At 42.7% G+C, this 20,450-nt stretch overlaps 2 protein-coding genes across 5 annotated transcripts in view; both read left to right on the top strand.

Moving 5' to 3' along the window:
• The first annotated feature begins 156 nt into the window (after positions 1-156).
• Positions 157-8,767, top strand: LOC139412368 (monocarboxylate transporter 9-like). Of its 4 annotated transcripts, none has more exons than XM_071159184.1 (7): positions 157-492; positions 2,142-2,187; positions 2,368-2,592; positions 4,550-4,693; positions 5,770-5,865; positions 6,232-7,095; positions 7,388-8,767. In XM_071159184.1, the coding sequence occupies exons 2-7, from the start codon at positions 2,142-2,144 to the stop codon at positions 7,570-7,572; spliced, it is 1,560 nt and encodes a 519-aa protein (XP_071015285.1). In that variant the 5' UTR covers positions 157-492; the 3' UTR covers positions 7,573-8,767. The 4 variants fall into 4 exon arrangements, with proteins under 4 accessions (XP_071015285.1, XP_071015296.1, XP_071015291.1 ...); XM_071159190.1 differs by having other exon boundaries at positions 203-492; positions 1,966-2,187; XM_071159195.1 differs by lacking the exon at positions 2,142-2,187 and having other exon boundaries at positions 192-492.
• A 1,286-nt stretch (positions 8,768-10,053) lies between these two features.
• LOC139408585 (uncharacterized) overlaps positions 10,054-20,450 on the top strand; it is a 41,060-nt gene continuing 30,663 nt past the window's right edge. The window contains exons 1-4 of the mRNA XM_071152690.1: positions 10,054-10,083; positions 11,898-12,081; positions 12,177-12,383; positions 14,278-14,458. Of these exons, the coding sequence (XP_071008791.1) occupies positions 10,054-10,083; positions 11,898-12,081; positions 12,177-12,383; positions 14,278-14,458 (602 nt within the window). The remainder of the gene's footprint in view (positions 10,084-11,897; positions 12,082-12,176; positions 12,384-14,277; positions 14,459-20,450) is intronic.

The raw sequence follows: 20,450 nt of genomic DNA, 5'->3' as shown, positions 1-20,450 counted from the left end.
TCTTTGTATGCAGTCGAAGAAAAGTTTACATGGTTCCCACCCCACCTATGGCCAGTTGTATCATGAATTGATAGGGCTTCTCAGTTGTGTGTACTCTGTGGCAGTGGGGAGCAGTGCGCATTGTTCTTTATAGCTTCACACAGTCGCGCATGATGAAGAGGCAGCAGAGTTCCTCAACGTAGGTAGCGGGCGTATAAACCCCGACCAGCAAAAACAGCTTTAAACCGGTTTGTTCTCCGGCAAATATACCGTATAAAACGGATACTATGCGCGTAGAGCTTCTCGCACCCGGGTCTGCTCACATCTCAGATATAGCCTTGCGGAAGCTCGGCATCTGCATGTGATGTCTGTTAATTAAAAAAAATATATATTTAGATTCTATACAAATAGTTATTATAGGGAGACCATCCTTCATGGCAACTCCCTGTAGGCGAACGCGCACTTATCCTGCAGTTGCCTGTTGTTGTGCATGTGGCTGTTGTTGATGTTAAGGTAAGTCGCATGTATTTCCTCTTGTTAATAAAATAACAATAGGCTACTATATCACAACATTATAGCATAGCAGGCCTGTGGCTATATACAGCGTTATATATTTTGTTGGCTATGTGTAATGGGTGACGAATATCAGTGTAGTTCCTTTGTTGCAGATGCTGATAAAATCCATATTGTTTCATAAAGAAAAATAGGTAGCTACACTACATGTGTGTGTGTATATATGGACACTTGATCATCGAACGTCTCATTCCAAAATCATGGGCATTAAAATTGACTTTGTCCCCGCTTTGCTGTAATAACAGCCTCCACTCTTCTGGGAAGGCATTCCACTAAATGTTGGAAAATTGCTGTGAGGACTTGCTTCCATTCAGCCACAAGAGCATTAGAGGTCGGGCACTGATGTTGGGCGATTATGCCTGGCTCGCAGTCGGCATTCCAATTCATCCCAAAGGTGTTCGAGGGAGTTGAGGTCAGGGTCTGTGCAGTCAAGTTCTTCCACACTGATCTCAATAAACCATTTCTGTATGCATTATGTGTGCACCTCATTGTGCACGCGGGCATTGTCATGCTGAAACAGGAAAGGGCCTTCCCCAAACTTTGCCACAAAGTTGGAGGCACATAATTGTCTAGCATGTATGCTGTCTAGCATGTATGCTGTCGGTTAAGATTTCCCTTCACTGGAACTAAGGGGCCTAGCCCGAACTATGAAAAACAGCCCCAGACCATTTTTCCTCCTCCACCAAACTTTACAGTTGGCACTATGCATTGGGGCTTGTGGTGTTCTCCAGGCATCCGCCAAAAGCCAGATTCGTCGGTCAGATTGCCAGATGGTGAGCTTTACACCACTCCAGCCGACACTTGGCATTGCACATGGTGATCTTTTCACATCCGTTACAGTTGCATCCAGAGGCTGTTTGGAACTTGGTAGTGAGTGTTGCAACCAAGGACAGACAATTTTTTACGTGCTATTCACTTCAGCACTAGGTTGTCCCGTTCTGTGAGCTTGTGTGGCCTACCACTTCGCGAATGAGTCATTGTTACTTCTAGACGTTTCCACTTCACCATAACAGCACTTACAGTTGACCGGGTAGCAGGGTAGAAATTTGACGAACTGACTTGTTGGAAAGGTGGCATCCTATGATGGTGCCACGTTGAAAGTCACTGAGCTCTTCAGTAAGGCCATTCTACTTCCAATGTTTGGTGATTGCATGGCTGTGTACTCGATTTTATACACCTGTAAGCAACAGGCGTGGCTGAAATAGCCAAATCAACTAATTTGAAGGGGTGTCCACATACATTTGTGTATATAGTCTATGTGTAGATGGCACGGTGTTCCTCAATATAATGGTGTTTAGCCTACCCGCAAATTGATAGATGCACAACTTTTGCTTTTAAAAACTAATAGGTAGAAGAGAGGATGCTGCAGTAGTGCTCATATGAATGGTGATTTTTATTTCTTATTCTTGTTAGCACTGGAAAGCGTGGGCCTCTAAAAGTTCAGTGTTTCGTGCCAGAACTGAGGGGAGATAGACAAAAGGCAGGTTCAAGTAGAAGGTAGGTAGTCCAGATGCCAAACTCCCCGCCTTCAAGGTGTAGACACAACATGGTCAGAGCAGGATGAGAAGGTTGCACTCTGTTTTAAACAGATGACCTGCCTGGTAGACCAGACAAGAGCAGCATCAACATCAAGACGTGAGTGTTTATTTGGCATTTATCTACGACTTTAGAAAGTAGCTTAGGACATTTATCATTTGTCTCCAAACTTGCTTGTGATTTATTTTGTCTGTAGTCTCATGCATTTGGTAAATTGCAATGTTTCATTGCTCGTCCATTCCACCCGTGCTTTTAACACTTTTTCCTTTTTTTCCCCAGGAACCCTCCCTGTTGACAGCATGAGTCTTCAGAGCTCAAAGAATGTGCTGGATGGAGGTTGGGGATGGGTCATTGTTGTGGCCTGCTTCGTGGCCCAGTTCCTGGCCTACGGCTCCCCCCAGTCCGTGGGTGTCCTGTACCCGGAGTGGCTCCACGCCTTCCAGGAGGGGAAAGGCATGACAGCCTGGGTTGGCTCCCTGGTCTCTGGAGTGGGACTCATAGCCAGTAAGTATTCTTCAAACACCTTTGTTTATTTATTTAGACACTATGGGTATAGGCTAATGCTCTCATCCAAAGACAGGGAATACCTTCAGAGCTCACTGTTCTGTGACTTTACCCATAATGCCATCATCGTTGTATGAGTTAGTTGATTTAAAAAATATATATATATTTTTTATTGTAGCATGTATTCAACTCAGCATCAGAATATCTCTTCAAGCTTTCCATGTTGATTTGCTTGGCGTGGCTTTGAATTGATGTGCTAAACATCATGTCAGTAGTTAGACCTGAATTGACTTATCAATGCACTTTACAGTTGCAGCTACATTGTCTTGAAATTCGTCTTACATGGTATGCATGTCTGACATCTGTTGTATAATTAAAAAGCAACTGAAGGCAATAAACAACTCTCCTGGTAGTTAACTGACTATAAACACATACAACGATGGTAGCATTATAGGTGAAGTCACAGACCAGTTATCTTGCCAAGTAATCTTGTTTGGAGGTCAGAGACTGGGAAAATACATATTTTGCCTGGGACATATCAACAGATGTGAAAGTGCAGTGCTGACTTGTCTGACTTGTCCTAAGTAGATGAAGGGAACCGTGCAATATGGATGCACTTTGTGGTGCTCTTAACACTAAGTTGTGCTTATTGATTTCATCATCTACAAGTCAGCACGGTCATACCTGCAGGAGGAGCACTTAGGGGAGAGGGAGGGAGAGATTCACTGATTCAAGTTGGTTTGAATTATTTTGGCAAAACAGGATCAGAGATGGGATATTATGGTCTTGGTTCACCGCCAGGCTAAGCCTCCCTTCATGTTGTCACTTTTTCAAAGAGGTCAGGTAAAAGTCATGACTATACTGATGGCTCCCAGTACACGTGTGGGGCTTGACAGCTGAGCTATGCAGCCTTAAACCATGGGCTGTTTTAATTGGTGGTGAAATGGAAAGGAGGGGGAGAGAGGGTTCAATAGGACACCCTCGGGTTTTCAGTGGTCTGACTAGGAATTCAATATGTCTCCGCACAACAAATAGTTTGACTCTGCTGAATGAAGTTGTCAATTTTAATGTGCATAAGACACAAGGACCTATACAAACAGTGCAGTGTATAGCTTTGGAAGCTAATCGGATTGGGCTGTATTTGACTTGGCATGATGCTAGGGAAACATAGCAGTCTTTAATAAATTGGCAGCAGATGATAACATCTTCCAAAGCTTGGCCCAAGTCCTCGCTTCTGTCCACTGAAGGATCCAATTTGTCCTAACCAGACCTCTATTCCCCTTGTTTGAAATACACAGCCAGACCTTTTTACTGTCCCCCCTAAAAGGTCCATCAATCAGGATAGAAGGGGTCCCATTTGCCATAAATATATATATTTCTGTAACTCTGTGTGCTTTTAAATTTGTTATGCTGTGATGATGAATGAGCATCAAACGCTGTCCTTTTCCCTGACCCGTAACCTCTGCTCAGGTGTCTAATAACTAGCTAGTGCTGCATTTAGGCTTCAGGGGAAATGTGAGGAGAACAAGTGGAGTCACAAACCTAGCCAACCACACGCCTATGGCAGAGGCTAAAGAGCACAGATGAACACTCTGTCCTAAATAGGGAACCATAAAAAAGTGACAATTATAAGGTCAAAATAATATCAGGGCAGAAAAGGGGACCATGTCACAAGGCTAGTGTTGATACAGTACATCATGTTTTCCTGCCACATGTACAGTTCACCTTTACTGGGATCACTTTCCTTTTGGTTAGTTTATTATTGTTTAGGAACTTCATCTTGCTTACACCACATGGATCCTGAAAGCACCATATTAATTCCATCTTATGTCTTTGTTTGTGTCATCACATTTTTGCTCCTCCCTAAGTCTCTGAGCTTATTCAGCAACGTACACTCAACTCTTCCACACACACGCAATTAATTCACACTTCCTCTCTGTCCTGTGTTCTTCCCCAGGTCCGGTCTGCAGTGCCTGTGTGGATAACTTTGGGGCGCGCCCTGTGACCATCTTCAGTGGGGTCATGGTGGCAGGGGGCCTGATGCTCAGTGCCTTCGCCCCTAACGTCCAGTTCCTCATCTTCTCTTACGGGATCGTCGTCGGTAAGTGAGAACCTTATGGTGATCTTTTACTGCTGAAGCAGATCTGCGGTTTGTATGGCCCACTATTAGATATAGCTAGGTATTAGCTAGGTAGGCACTTGTTGTTTGCCTATTAAAATTGAACTTCAGTTCATGAAAAGAAATAGCTAGCCAGCTACTAAACCCTGTTGCCCAAAGCTAAAGTTATAAGCAGCCAGCTAGCTTCATGAGGCTCAACCAGACCGGGTTGGGTTGTGAAGCAAGCCACAATAAGAATTAGCCACAAGTTGTTTGCCTTCAAAATAAAAGTATGTCATCGACAGTGACTCAGATGAATACAAATAGAAGAATTTTGAATAATTGAATAGATCATGCTAAACGAGGTTGGAATGTTATATAAAATCAACAAAAGACAATAATTTGTTAATTTGACAAAAAAAGAATTAAGTTGGAGCTGTAAGTGAATAGGTTCATGCCTATGCTCAAGCACACATACACTGAAGGTATGTGTAGAACAGAGGGGGCTGGTGGGGGAGGACGGGCTCATTGTAATGTCTGGAATGGCATACATGGAACTGAGTGGTTTCCATATGTTTGATTTGTTTGCTACTGTTCCATTAATCCCATTCCAGCCATTACAATGAGCCTGCCCTACTATTGTTGCTCCCACCAGCCTCCTCTGGTGTTGAATGAGGGTATATGTAGGATGTATTCAGATATATAAAACAAGGCAGAGTCAGATTCCCAGATGCCTCTGGTGCACCCCAAATAGTTTGACGGCCCCATTACAGCCCCTTATCTAACACCCAGTGGCAACTGTTCCATGCTGATGAGATAGAGCCCAATAGACTGCCACTGTCAACACTGCCTGTGGCATTGACCTGAGAGCGAGGCCATGCATATTTGAAGAAAGGCGTCTATTTTCAGACCGTAAGGCTTTGTCCCCACCCCCCCACCCTCATCATCCTTTGTGGATCAAATTACCAGAGTCTCTTGAGGTGATTTTACACTAGACAAAAATTATTTGTGTTGTGAATAATATGTAACGACATTATCAGAGCTAATAAAATTACCTCTGCTGTTTTTGTTGTCCGCAGGTCTTGGCTGCGGTCTTGTCTATGCTGCCACATTGACCATCACCTGTCAGTACTTTGACAAGAGACGTGGCCTCGCCCTCGGCATAGTCACCACAGGTACCTCAGCCCCCCTCTGCGCTAACTGGGTTCACAGCAAGTCTCCATGCTCAGTTCTTTCTTGTTTCAGAAGATGGAAGTCTTGGAATGCCAAGGTAAACATTCTAGTCTAGACTGGTGACAAGGAGAACACTGGTAATACAATGCTGTTCTGGGGAATTCTGTTTTTGTCCCTTTGAGGAACACACATTCACATCTGAAGTGAAATTGCCTTAGGGAATATCCAGCAGTATCAATGGAGAACAGGGAGGGTAGCTTTAGGCAAAGATGTGCCACTAAGCAAAGCTTTTATTGAATTAATATAAATGTATTTCTAATGGATTATTCTGGAATGCCAACACTAAATCATTCCTTTCTTTCATTTAGGCACAAGTGTGGGAGGGTTCCTCTATGCCACAGCTCAGAATGAACTGATTCTTCTCTTTGATCTGGATGGCTGCCTGCTGATCATCGGGGCCTTGGCCCTCAACCTCATGGCCTGTGCCGGCTTCATGAGGCCTCTGAACATGCCTGCCTACTACCTCAAACAAAAGGCTGCTCTGGAGCGCACAGAGGAGCAGCTCTTTGAGAACCCGCCTGCTGACGACTTCAAGACTACACCAGGCACCGGCGAGAGAACCTTGACGGTCAAGGATCTCCTGATCATCATTGACGCCAAAGACATCACCATCACCACAACTAGCAAAAAAGGGGGCTTCATGGCAGGTTCAGCCATTGTGAAAATTATCAAGGAGAAGCGTCAGGCCTACTCAAAGTACATGCACTCCACAGCTGACTTCCTGCACGACAGAAACTTCATGGCCCTCTGCATCGCCATCTTCCTGTTTAGCCTGGGAGCCTTCCCTCCAGTCCTCTTCATGGAGGACGTGGCCATGAGTGAGGGCCTCATCGACGAGGTCAGCATCATCCCCCTGGTCTCCATTGTAGCAGTCACTGCTGGCATGGGCAAGCTGACCCTGGGCATACTAGCAGACGTGAGGTGGATCAACAGTCTGTTCCTGTACGCCTTCACCCTGCTGGGGACTGGGGCGGGCCTTCTCCTCATCCCTATCTCCAAGAGCTATGTAGGCCTGCAGATCCTCTCAGCTGTGGTGGGCTTCTTCTCTGGGAACTGGTCCCTAACATCATACATCACCACCAAGATCGTGGGGCTGGACAAACTGACCCAAGCCCATGGGATCCTCATGTTCTTCGGTGGATTCGGGATCGTGCTCGGGCCCCCTGTTGTTGGTAAGAAAGATCCCACTTCTGACACCTTTGGTCAACATCATTGCGGAGTGTATGTGGTCCTGATTTAGTTTTTAGTTTAGAGATGGTACAGGTTCATATTCATGCTTTTACAGAGATTCACTCTGCCAAATGTCAAAACATTTTACAGATTGTCATCTTAATGTGTGAGTGAGAATGTTGAACTCAAGATGTTTGCCTTTAGCTAGTCTTTAGCTGACTCATGCTTTGTCGAGATATTTTGTTTCTAATTAAATTGTATTTTCTTTTTTTTTTTCACTTTTTCCTGTTCAAGGGTGTTTTTTTGACTGGACCCAGTCCTATGACCTGGCCTTTTACTTCAGTGGAGGCTCTGTGCTCCTGGGTGGGGTCACACTCTTTCTCTGTGCTCTGCCCCGGTGGGACAAAAAGAAGGCTGATATCGACAGGTTCGACATTCAGTACACCAGCAACTGTGACAAAGTTGCCTCTGTAGCCTGAACACCAACTTTCACATCAACCTTGCTCTCCAGTGTTCCCAGGAATCTTTGCTGATAAATGTTATACCCTTCAAGAGGTTGTTGAGAAGTATTCCTAGTGCCAGATTTCACATACCTGAGAAGAGTATTGAAGAAGATTAGGCCTTTTCTATACATCTTTAGTGTTTTTAAGACTTCTTGCATTATACTACAGAATTTTGAAAGATCCCTATGTTGAACATTTTAATTACGGTCTCATTTTAAGAGGCCTATTCAACAAAATGTTTTTTAAACAAATGAATACAATAGATTATGTTTACTTACAATGAATGCTGTTTTTTTACATTTCCGGATCTTCACTGGGCTCAAATGGAAAATACTTGTGTACTTTGCCTGTGAGAATTTACCAGGTATTTCCTCTAGGGAAAAATACAGGGTTTGGGGAAAAAAACAGGGGAATGTACTCTTTTTTTTAAATTCTAGCCGAACAAACTGTTTGTTCCTATCTTACCAAAGCACCAGGATGGTGGATGCCTGTCAACACGTTATGCCTGATGAATACAAGCCTTGCTTTTAAAGGATAGATAGATCTTGATTTTAAATTCATTGGCATTGTGCTGTATTTTACTTGTACTGTCCAAGCGTGTTTGTTTGAGTTCGGGAGGTACTGAACACCTCATTTTGTCTTGACCTGACTAAGAACTTGCTGAAGAATATGCTGTGCAAATACCAGAATCTGTATTGGAATAAAGCCCAGTTCCTCTAATGCATGCTGGTTCTGCGTGGCATGACCGGTTTCCTGCATTTGTTCAGCAGATTTGTTAATCTTGTTTTTCTGTCTTTGGTTTTTGTTTTTTAACAGCACTATATTTTGTAGTTATGATTTTATATTTTTAAAGAATTGAATGATTGTGATTTCTGCTTTGTTAGTCACTTGAACATCTGATTTTTGTATGTAAACTGTACCACAATATATAATAATATTGTTTTATTCTCAGTCAAGCGTCTTTGTGGAAGTATTTACAGGGTATAAAATACAAAATATCTGTGATCCAAAAAGGCTAGAAACAGTAGAGTTGTCACTTTTTTTATATGATGTTGGACCACTTTCTTATTCTTTTTTTAATGTCAGTGTTACAGATTTATGTTTGCAATATTTCTCTTCTATTATGTTATTTTCAACAAAAGTGCCAATAAAATGAAATTCAATATTGTGATTCTGGATTGGTTTTAAATGCTGTCTGACTAACATAAAATAGGATTCACTGAAGACCTCTCTTGACTTCAGCACATGTGGTGAACATTTTGGCGAGGGAGCACTACTTGGAAAGTTTGACATAATTCAGTCATTTGGCAGTACACCATCCTCCCACTAAAAAACTTTGCATCATCTCAGTAGAACTGAAAAAATATATACATGCAACTATTTTAAAGATTTTACTGAGTTCCAGTTCATATAAGGAAATCAGTCAATTGAAATAAATTCATTAGGCCCTAATCTACATGACTGGGAATACAGATATGCATCTGTTGGTCACATTCATACAAAAAAAAGGTAGGGGAGTGGATCAAAAAAACAGCCAGTATCTGGTGTGACCACAATTTGCCTCATGTGGCACGATATCTACTTCGCATAGAGTTGATCAGGCTGTTGATTGTGGAATGTTGTCCCACTCCTTTTCAATGGCTGTGCGAATTTGCTGGATATTGGCAGGAACTGGAACGCTGTTGTACACTTCGATCCAGAGCATCCCAAACATGCTCAATGGGTGACATGTCTGTGAGTATGCAGGCCTCCCTTAAAACTTGAGACATCTGTGACATTGTGCTGTGACAACACTGCACATTTTAGAGTGGCCTTTAATTGTCCCCAGCACAAGGTGAACCAGTGTAATGATCATGCTGTTTAATCAGCTTCTTCATATGCTACACTTGTCAGGTGGATTATCTTGGCAAAGGAAAAATGCTCACTAATCGGGATGTGAACAAATTTGTGCACAAAATGTAAGAGAAATAAGCTTTTTGTGTGTATGGACATTTTCTGGAATCTTTCCTTTCAGCTCATGAAACATTGGACCAACACTTTACATATTGCATTAATATTTTTTCTCATTGTATATTTGGCCACATGGTAGCAGAAAATAAAAATAAACAGGTAGTATGCACATGCAGGCCGCCCATAATGACACTACCATGTTACAGTTCTGAGGAAATTACCCGCTTTCTGATTGGGGCGGGGAAATTGAATGCACCCTCTGCGGAATCTCCATAGTTACAATATTTGTCACATGACACAAACATGTAAACAGAGAATACTAGCCAAGGCCTACAGTAAAATATTTCTTATTTATTTTGCTGTCAGTGTAAAGCTAGGTATAGTTCTTCATATCTGTAAATATACACACGTGTGAGGGCGATGGATTTTTTTTTATTTGCCTCAAATATCAAACTTTCCGATAGATGTCGGGAGGAAGAACATTCCAATTAATAAAATCGACTTGAGATGGGAGCAAGCGCCTCGATATCTCTCTGTGTAAGTTTGAGTAATTTCTTATTTTGCAAGTCCTACAGTGCAATTCAGTATTGGATATAGCTTGTTATTGAATAAAAGACAGGCAAGCGAAAACTGAATTGTCAGTGAATGCACCAGCCAAATTGGGAATTCTCAGTCAGCTAACGTATATCATCTGTTTTACAGGAAATACATTAAACGTTACGTAACGTCAGACAATTTTCCCATTTGAGCAGACACTTCGTTCCTCAATTTGTCTCTTAATTGTGGAAATTCTCACTAAAAGTCCTAATTGTGTGGGCTTAATGTTAATTAAGGGCAAGTTAAGCAGTAACCCAGAGAGATTACACTTTAGCATGGCTTTCAATGGCTTGAATAAAGGGTAAAACCATTTTTAATTCAATCACTTTGAAATAAAACTTTCAATACACGTTTGCCTACGGAAAAAAAGTGGTCAGAAAGGGAATTTTTGGGCCTGAATGCCAAACATTCAAGAGATAAAGGTGCTCAAAGTTGAACCATTTTACATACAAACATACCATGAGACATCCATGTCTTCCTCGCTGGAAAAAATAAACAGTTGAGTTTGAAATAATTTAAAAGTTTACGAACAAGGTTGTCAAACTATTTCATCATTTATTCAATTATTATAATTTTTAAATAAAAGTATGACTTTTTTTAACCATAAAGCCATAAACCATAATTCACATAGACATTTCAGTTCTAGATATGTCATTCTTTTTGAAATCAAGTCTAAGAAGCGTTTGATCTGTTTTATGTGCGCTGTTTGTATGCCGTTCTTACGTTTTGTTTTTGCATCTTCTACTTTTGGTTTTGTACAACAACTTCAAACAACTGAATATGCAATATTTTTGGTTATTGAAAATATATTTCTCAGCGGTTTAGATGGTACAATGATTATCTACACTATACTTGCTTGTTTTGTCACATAAACTGAAATAGGCAAACTAATTTTTGCAACCAGGAAATGGCGGAGCGATTTCTGCATAGTGCATCTTTAACATCAATTATCTAAAAACGGGTAAACTTTCATATTCGCATATGTTGTAACTTAGACCCTACTTTACATCATATGAGGTTTTCGTGTTGTGCCCGACATTGGTTGACACAACATGCTCTTGAATAAGGGTGGGTGTCATTTCAATCACATAAATAAAATTCATAGAATGGACCTATCCCTTCAGACCCATACAATTTAACTGGTCCACCATTGGATCTCCAACCATCTTTGTGGTACCATTTGAAAGTAGACATTTTTATTTTATTCCCATTTTAGTAAATGTGTCAGCCAAAACTTGACACCCACCCTGTATTCAAGAGCATGTTCTGTCTCAACGATTGCCTTGCACAAAACAAAAACCTCAGATGATGTAGAATAGAGTCTAAGCTACAACATATGTAAATATGAAGAAAAAAAAACATCTGAGTTTACGCGTTTTCAAGCAATTAACATTTAAGGTAAACATTTTTATCTGAATTTGATTTATAATTTTTTTTATTCAAGAAATTATACAAATAGTTTGACAACCCTGTTTGTAAGATTTTAAATTATATAAATCTCAACCTTTTATCTTTTCCAGTGAGGAAGACATGGATGTCTCATGGTATGGTAGGGTTTATGTCAAAAAGTGATTCAATTCAAATGGATTTACCCAAAATTAAAAATGAGGAGTTACAATTGTGGATAGGCCTGTGGGATACCTGACTCTTGTTGACGACTCCATCCAGTTGCCTCTTATCCTAAGCCTTAGGAAATAATGATAAGAAGGACAAAAATGCCTACAGCTTAAAGTTTTGGTGTCTTTTCTATGCAGAGCGACTCATCTGCTGTGAGAATTCGGAAGCACAATGCGAAGATCAGCCCTGAGCCGACTGTTCCAGGCCCTGACACCAGTCCGGTCTTTGGGGTAACCCTTGAGAGGCTGAGGGAAGATGGACAGCTTGTTTGTGGAGTGCCCCACATGCTGCGACACATGGTGGATTGCCTGGACAGAAATGGTAAGGCATCGCGTGCGCGCACACACACACACACAAACACACGCACACGCACACACATTACTTTGTTCACAGTCCATCCCCTGCCCTTACTCCAGGTGTGCAGCAGAGGGGTCTGTTCCGTCTGTCTGGCTCTGTGGTAAGGACCAGGCAGCTGAGGCTGATGTGGGACAGGGGAGAGAGAATGGATCTGGTGGAGGAGGATGTCTCAATTGTGGCCTCCCTAATCAAGCTCTTCTTCAGGGAGCTGCCCAGACCCATCATACCAGAGCCTCAGCGCAAGGACCTGGTTTTCAGCCTCACAGGTATGGCGATTGACCCTTCGCTAGGGCCCGCCCCAGAATTTGGGGCAACCAATCGCAGCGATCCAATAGAGCTCGCCAGCTTGTAGTCCTAAAAAATGGAAATGTAATTAGCATTTTCTACTTCTGGTTCTTTCAGCCATTCATATGGATGAATTGAATGGGCAAAGAATGGGGTTTTGGGATAAACACTGAAAATAAGGTTAACACAACCTTTTATACGTTTTGTTCTCTGAGATACGATCAGACAGTTAACATAAACTTTATGAATTATGAAGCCTTTTTGTGCTCCAAGTGCTTGTTTTGATTACATAAATGCTTCAAAATTCACAAAAAGTGATGTTAGCTGATGAAAATGATCTCATAAAACAAAACGTATGTTTACCACATACCTTATTTTCAGGATTTATCCAAAAACCCTCCAAAAACCACACCTCTATGGGTAGTAACTGTTGTCGAGTCCGACATCTCGGACAAGCTCACTTTTTAAAAGCATGAAAAGCAAATAGAGCCCCAGAGTGGGGGTGTCATAATACCCATAAAACCTAGCAGTCAAACAGGGAAATGGTTCCAATCGTTTTTTCCACCACTAATTTTTCCCATAGGGGATTTTAGAAACACTTAAAATAAATGCTGTGTTTCGTGTAGGCTTACCCTGGCGTGACCTTTTGATAATTGTGTAAATTTCGGACAAGGTGACATTTATCATGCACAGATTTTATCACTCAGAGTTATCAGCCGTATCTCATGCCATATACTGTATGTTAAATCCAGGTCAAAGTTTCCATTTGATATGTGTGTTTCTGCTAACCTATAGCTGACATAAGTAGTGAGACCAGGACACACATGGGGAAAATCGCAGATTGTTAATATATCACAGTCTGACTTTTAGTCCCCACAAACATGCTTCCCACAGTTCTCTGCAAATTTTGCTTTATGACGTGGGTAAAAGATCTCACCAAAGTGCACCACTTGTTTACGTGCGGTTCAAACACTACTCTGAAAATAAGTAAATTGGTATTTCCAAAGATTAAGCCTAGATTTTCTACAGAATGATGCTATTGATGTTGGTGCTATCAAATCAAATCAAATTGTATTTGTCACATGTGCCGAATAGAAGAGTGTAATGCTTACTTACAAGCCCTTAACCAACAATGCAGTTTAAAGAACATAACAATTTAAAATTAAGGAAAAAGTAAGATAAGAAAAACAAATAATTAATAACAATAGCGGGGCTATATACAGGGAGTACCGGTACAGAGTCAGTGTGTCAATGTGCGGGGGCGCCGGTGTTGAGGTAATTGAGATAATTATGTACATGCAGGTAGGGTTGTTAAAGTGGCTATGCATAGATAATAACTAGAAGCTGTTTAGAAGCCTCTTGGACCTAGACTTGGCGCTCTGGTACCGCTTTCCGTGCGGTAGCAGAGAGAACAGTCTATGACTAGGGTGGCTGGAGTCTTTGATGATTTTTAGGGCCTTCCTCTGACACCGCCTGGTATAGAGGTCCTGGATGGCAGGAAGCTTAGGCCCGGTGATGTACTGGGCCGTACGCACTACCCTCTGTAGTGCCTTGCGGTCGGAGGCCGAGCAGTTGCCATACCAGGCAGTTATGCAACCCGTCAGGATGCTCTCGATGGTGCAGCTGTAAAATCCTTTGAGGATCTGAGGACCCATGCCAAATCTTTTCAGTCTCCTGAGGGGGAATAGGTTTTGTCATGCCCTCTTCACAACTGTCTTGGTGTGCTTGGACCATATTAGTTTGTTGTTGATGTGGACGCCAAGGAACTTGAAGCTCTCAACCTGCTCCACTACAGCCCCGTCGATGAGAAGGTATTGAATTTTGATATGAAGTGTTGCTAATGTTCATGTCAAGATTTTATTTTATTTTCTCTAGAATGTAAGAATGAGGCAGAGTTGAACGCGGCTCTGAAAGAGAAACTCAGCAGCCTACCTGTCGACAACTACAGCATCCTGTCTTACCTCCTCCACTTCCTGTCAAGGGTGGCCTCTCACAGCCAATCAAATCACATGCCCGTGGAGAACCTGGCCACAGTCTTTGGACCCTGTATATTCCAGTGAGTCATTGCCAATAGCAACCCTATTCATCTCATCACAGATCACCCCAGAGACATTTTCAGGGCATAGAATTTAGGCAAACATTACAAGGGGGAAATGATCAGTCATAATTGCTAGTTGTCTTAATAAAAGAGACTAAAACATTATTCCTCTGTATTCAATTGGTTAGTAACCTACACAACTGTAGTCCTAGTTCAGGTTAACATTAGTTTATAACAATTAAACATGACTTGCAGTTCCAATCCTCACAGATTAAATTAAAGTTTATTGTGCTTACACAGTTTTGCAAATGTTTATTGCAGGTGCAGCAAAATGCTTATGGTTCTAGCGCCAACAATGCAACAATATCTAGCACTACAATTACAATACACACATAATCCAATAGTAAAAAAATAACAAGAAATTAAGACATATCAGAACAGTTGCACAATTAGGAGCTGGAAAGGGTGGAGGGGAGTTGACACAATTGAGGAAATGGGTGTGGAGTGGGGCAATAGAGCAGGACAAGCAGTGGCCGACAGAAGTTCTTGTACAGCTGTAGTTAACCAGTTTACAGAGCTCTGTAAATAATCTCATGGACAAAAATATTGGTCCCTGAGCTAATACTCTTTTAACAAAGATAACTGCAAAAAAAGTTTATTGTAGCTATCCGTTTGCTGCATCTTTCTAATGGCAATTTGTCCCACTCTTCAGCTGCAAACTGCTCAAATTCTTCAATGTTTGAGTGGTGCCTTCCACCAACTGCTGTTTTCAGATCTTGCCATAGGTTTGTGATGGTATTCAAGTCTGGACTCATCGCTGGCCACTCCAGAACAGTCCAGTGTTTATTCTTGTACCATTCCTGGGTACTTTTTATGTGTGTTTGGGTTGTTGTCCTGCTGAAAGACTAACAACGTTCAACAGAGACCCAGTTTTTGGACACTGAGTTGAAAACTGCACTCCAAAACACCTGCTACCGTAATTTTATGATGTCTTGCACATTCAAGGCCCCCAGTGCCAGACGGAGCAAAGCAGCCCCACAGCATTATCAAACCTCCCCCATGTTTGATTGTTCTTTTCTTTGAATGCTTAATTTGGTCATTGGTAAAATTCATTCAATCAAAATAACACCCTCCCTGCAATCAAACATAGGAGAGGTTCAATAACAGAGTGATGAGTCCAGATCCCATCAAAAAACTATGACGAAATCTGGAAACAGTAGTTGGTGGAAGGCACCACACAACATTGAAGAATTTAAGAAGAGTTGGCCAAACTGCCAGTAGAAAGGTGCAGCAAGCAAATTTTTTTACATGTATTTTTTATCATTGCCAAAAGCTGTTTAACTAAGTATTAGCTCCAGGGTGGCAATAATTTTGTCATTGCCATTTGTTAGAATTTTCTTCATTAACATTGTAAAATTAAGTCCCCCCCACCCCCCCGGAAAAAAATAGGTTCTGCAATGTTGATAATCCAATAACAACGTGTTCAATTTCCAATCATTTTAAAATAAATAGAATTGTTTAAGACAAGTGCAATGGTGCCAATATACAGTATTTGGCTGCAACTGTTATGGCAGTCAGCACCCCCTATCCCCCCACTCTCCTCTCACTCCTTTCCTTCGTCTGTCTGAGTACTGGAAATAAGAGTGAAGTGTCTGGCCTGCAGAGTTTGTTGTACATTTTGGGATGCAAGAGAAAATGACAACAGATTGAAGTAGGGAGGGGATAGGAGGAGTATGAAGTCCCGGTCCGGATGTCCTGCGCTTTCAGCCGCCAGGGCAAGACTGGTAAGAAAAGGCAGAAAAGCGAGAGAGAAGGAGAAAGATAGAAAGAAAAGCAGCAGCAGCTGTCACAAGGGTATTCCCATTTAGATTTGGCTTCACCCCCCCATACTTTCACATTTTCCAGTCACACACTCAGGGTTTAAAAACCCTCTTGTCCCCCATACTTGGCACATGTGCTTGTACCTCATGTTCTTGGCTTACCTCCTCTTTAACTGTCACGCTGTCATCTGGCCCTTTCAAAAGGGCTGGTACCATCCCCTTTGAGCTCACACAACATGCGTCTCTTGTTGCTTATACATCTGTTATGTAACTGGCATGACATTATAGTCATGACGTGTACCTGCTTCGGTTCCGCACAAACAAACTCTATACACCTGTCGTGACGTTGTATTAGTTAATGTGGCAACTGTTGCTCATCGAATTATTATACGTTTCTAATTACGTGATTAACTGAATCAAGCAATTATTAACTCATTAACCTGGGGCACCATGGGAAAACTATTTTTTATTGAGTTTCTATTTCCCAAATTAACTCAAAGAATATCAGAATATCGATTTTACAACAGCCGTTAATTAACCAGTTGCCTCTATCAGTCTCATAATCCGATCGTCGTATATAGTCCTTGAATCTGCACGGACCCGGGTCCCACTAATGAATTCGTACCACACCAATCTTAATTGAATATTTATTTACTAAAAACTAAAATGATGATAAAAGATACACAGACAAAACACATTATAGGCTATTGATTAGAATTTAGTATAACGGGCCAACACACTATGCCGCGTGTTACCCACAATGGGAATTTCAGAAGAGAGAGAAAAAGTACACAAGAGAAATATACATTTGAGTGAATTTGTCAGCTATGCTATTCTAACCCTAGCCTTGCCTCAAACTGCCGCCCTCATTGGGTCAGAATATATAATGATGTAATTACGTGGGAGGTGATCTCCGGGGATTCTCTGGGTGGACCGTTCCGTTGTTCGATGACGCACTTCTCCTAGGCAACTCGTTGCTCGTCCTCCCGGTATCCGTGTCCTTTGTGGCTTAGGAGTCTGTTACCTCACCCCTTTCTCTGGAAGGGGTCTTCTGAGGACAGACAGCTCTGTAGCTCAGAGCTCACAGCATAGGAATGAAACCCTTTAGATACCACGATTCGATGGGAGATGGAGGCTAGGTGGTTCGACTTGAATTCACCCGCTTAGACACAGCTACTCATCCGTAGCTTGGGTGGAAAAGGATTTATTTGTCCTCAAACTTGCTGGGTTTCATTCATTCATTCTGGGTTGTTTGACTTTTCAGACCCTGCTGCAACTGGGGTCATGTAGTCTTCTCGTAAATTCTATACTCACAGGTTTTATAACCTTGGGTCAGAAGTGGGCGTAACCGCCTTTAGGGCAATTCTCTGGGCGTACCAAGTTAATGAGGCAAGGCTAGATTTGGTCAATTTCATTGAGGTGATGTGACCAAGTCTCACTTCTCATGAGAACGTTGTCCACGTAGATTATCGTCCCCCTAGAGGCTGCGTCTGGCATTGCCTTGTGCAGGAAGATGTTGAACTCTGAGGGGGAGTTCGCATACCCGAATGGGCAACAATTGAACGTGAAGAGCTTGTTCGAGAAAACCAACTTGTGTTGGTCACGAGGGTCGACTGTCATGGTCCAAAAACCATTAGCCACGTCGACGGTGGAGAAGTACTTGGCGTTTGCCACCTTTGGCAACTCTTGGTCTAGCTGTGTCATTGGCCAACGAGACAACGGAACCAGTTTGTTTAGTCAACTGTAAGACGCCATTTACCCATTGGTTTTAGAACGGGCCACACGGGTGTGCTGTACGTACTGTTACATTCCCTGATTATCCATTTAGCTAATAATGAATCGATAATCTCTTGTACCGCGGGATTTTGTATTGTCTAACAAACGTAGGAGTTGCTCCGGGTGGCGTAGGAATACGCACCACATGGATACCCGTAACCCCGCAATCCAGTGAGTCTGTTGACCAGATCTCACTGTGTTTGTTGAACAATTCTCTCAACTGATGACGTTCAGTGTCATTGACAAGAGCATCAGCCTCCGACAGTAGTTGTATTACCTGTGCATGGAAACCAGGATATGGTTCGGTGACATTGTACAGGTCTTCATCGGGTGGTGATTGTATGTCACCTTTGGGAGAGTCATCGGTTGTTACCTCACAAGAGTGTACTTCGCATGCAGGAGGAGACGCGATATCATCCTCCGTGACGATGGAGTATATTAACAGGTTGCTGTCAGAATCGACATCCAGCCTGAACGTAGATGTGTCGTCGAGTGGCAATACGGGACTTAGTGCGATTGCTTTTGACTGACAAGTAAACAGCGTGCCTCCCTCTCCATCTAGGTCAAGGGAGGACGGAAGAGGCCCAATCACGGGAACAACCAGTTCAAAATCATGGAAGGAGTAATCGATCAATGTTCCTAGCTGAGTGTGCCGAGAAATGGAAATATCCGCTTGAGTCAGATTTTGTACCAGGAGGTAAGTGGATCTAGAGGTTAGTTCCAACAGCGGGTTGCCATTGATAGTTAGCCCCAAGTCGAATAGTTGCGGAGAGGGTTGGAAGAACGCAGTGGTGCCTTCCATCTGGTATCCGGGCACCAGGTTCAGTCTTACAGAAACCTCTGTGGTTCTTGCCGGAATCAACATAGCGGACTCAGTTATCACCTTGCAAGCTTCAGGAATAGTCTGCCCGGATGCCATTCGCACCGGGTCGAAAGACAAGGCATGTTGGTTTGGCTGCGCCAAAGACCAAAGAACTTGGTGTATGGTATCGAGTTTCACACCCAATCTTACTAAAATGTCCGCTCCCACATAGACTGTATGTGGGAGGTCCACGACAACCAGTAGGTAGTGAGATACTTCCTTGGTTCCAATGCGGATCGATAGCGCACACACCCCTATTGCGGTGAGCGTCGTCTGGGGAGTCGTTCCCAGTGGAAATCTTAACGTTTTCGGCACAAGGGGATGGCAGTTAGCTGTTTTCGAAAGTTCGTTGAACATTTCCAAACTAATTGCGGATTTTTCTGATCAGGTTGCCAGTCTGGCATCCTCAACCATAGTACCGTTTAGGCACACGCCCCTATCAGAGGAGGGCTGTAAGTGTCGGCTGGTGAGTCACCCAAGCCACACAGGAAAACCTCATGTTTAGTTAAGTTCTGAGTTGAACTCACCTTGTCGTTTGCCACCAATGGCGGGCCCATGGAGAAGTTCACCGGTTTTGAGTCAGATGCTGACGTTGAACCCACGTCGTTGCACAATGTATGGCAGGTAGCCTTGGAAGAGTGCGGTGAAGTCAACGGAGTTGGCATAGGTATTTGTGACCAGATTTGATTGGTTTTCCAATCCATTAGTGGTACCAAACGGTCAATCAAATCAATCCCAATCAGCATCCGTTCAATTTCGATGCTAGTCACTTACACGGGGTGGATCAGTGACACGCTTTCGAAGTTGAGTTTAAGTAGGAGACGTTTGGTTAGGGGCGAGGTAGCTTGAGTGAAACCTTGAAGATTCGTATCGCAATGTTCTGTTTTCAACCAACGTTTTACAGAGTCCACTGCCCTTTTTAGTTAATCCAGCAAGGTTTCAGATATGAGGGAAATTGTCAAACCCGAATCTATCAAATCAAATCAAATGTATTTTATATAGACCTTCGTACATCAGCTGATATCTCAAAGTGCTGTACAGAAACCCAGCCTAAAACCCCAAACAGCAAGCAATGTAGGTGTAGAAGCACGGTGGCTAGGAAAAACTCCCTAGAAAGGCCAAAACCTAGGAAGAAACCTAGAGAGGAACCAGGCTATGTGGGGTGGCCAGTCCTCTTCTGGCTGTGCCGGGTGGAGATTATAACAGAACATGGCCAAGATGTTCAAATGTTCATAAATGACCAGCATGGTCGAATAATAATAAGGCAGAACAGTTGAAACTGGAGCAGCAGCACGGCCAGGTGGACTGGGGACAGCAAGGAGTCATCATGTCAGGTAGTCCTTGGGCATGGTCCTAGGGCTCAGGTCCTCCGAGAGAGAGAAAGAAAGAGAGAAGGAGAGAATTAGAGAACGCACACTTAGATTCACACAGGACACCGAATAGGACAGGAGAAGTACTCCAGATATAACAAACTGACCCTAGCCCCCCGACACATAAACTACTGCAGCATAAATACTGGAGGCTGAGACAGGAGGGGTCAGGAGACACTGTG

This window comes from Oncorhynchus clarkii, chromosome 1, assembly GCF_045791955.1.
Source record: "Oncorhynchus clarkii lewisi isolate Uvic-CL-2024 chromosome 1, UVic_Ocla_1.0, whole genome shotgun sequence".
In the NCBI taxonomy this organism is placed as follows: domain Eukaryota; kingdom Metazoa; phylum Chordata; class Actinopteri; order Salmoniformes; family Salmonidae; genus Oncorhynchus; species Oncorhynchus clarkii.
Note: the sequence above shows the minus strand (reverse complement) of the source record. Positions and strands in the feature narration are given on the sequence as shown.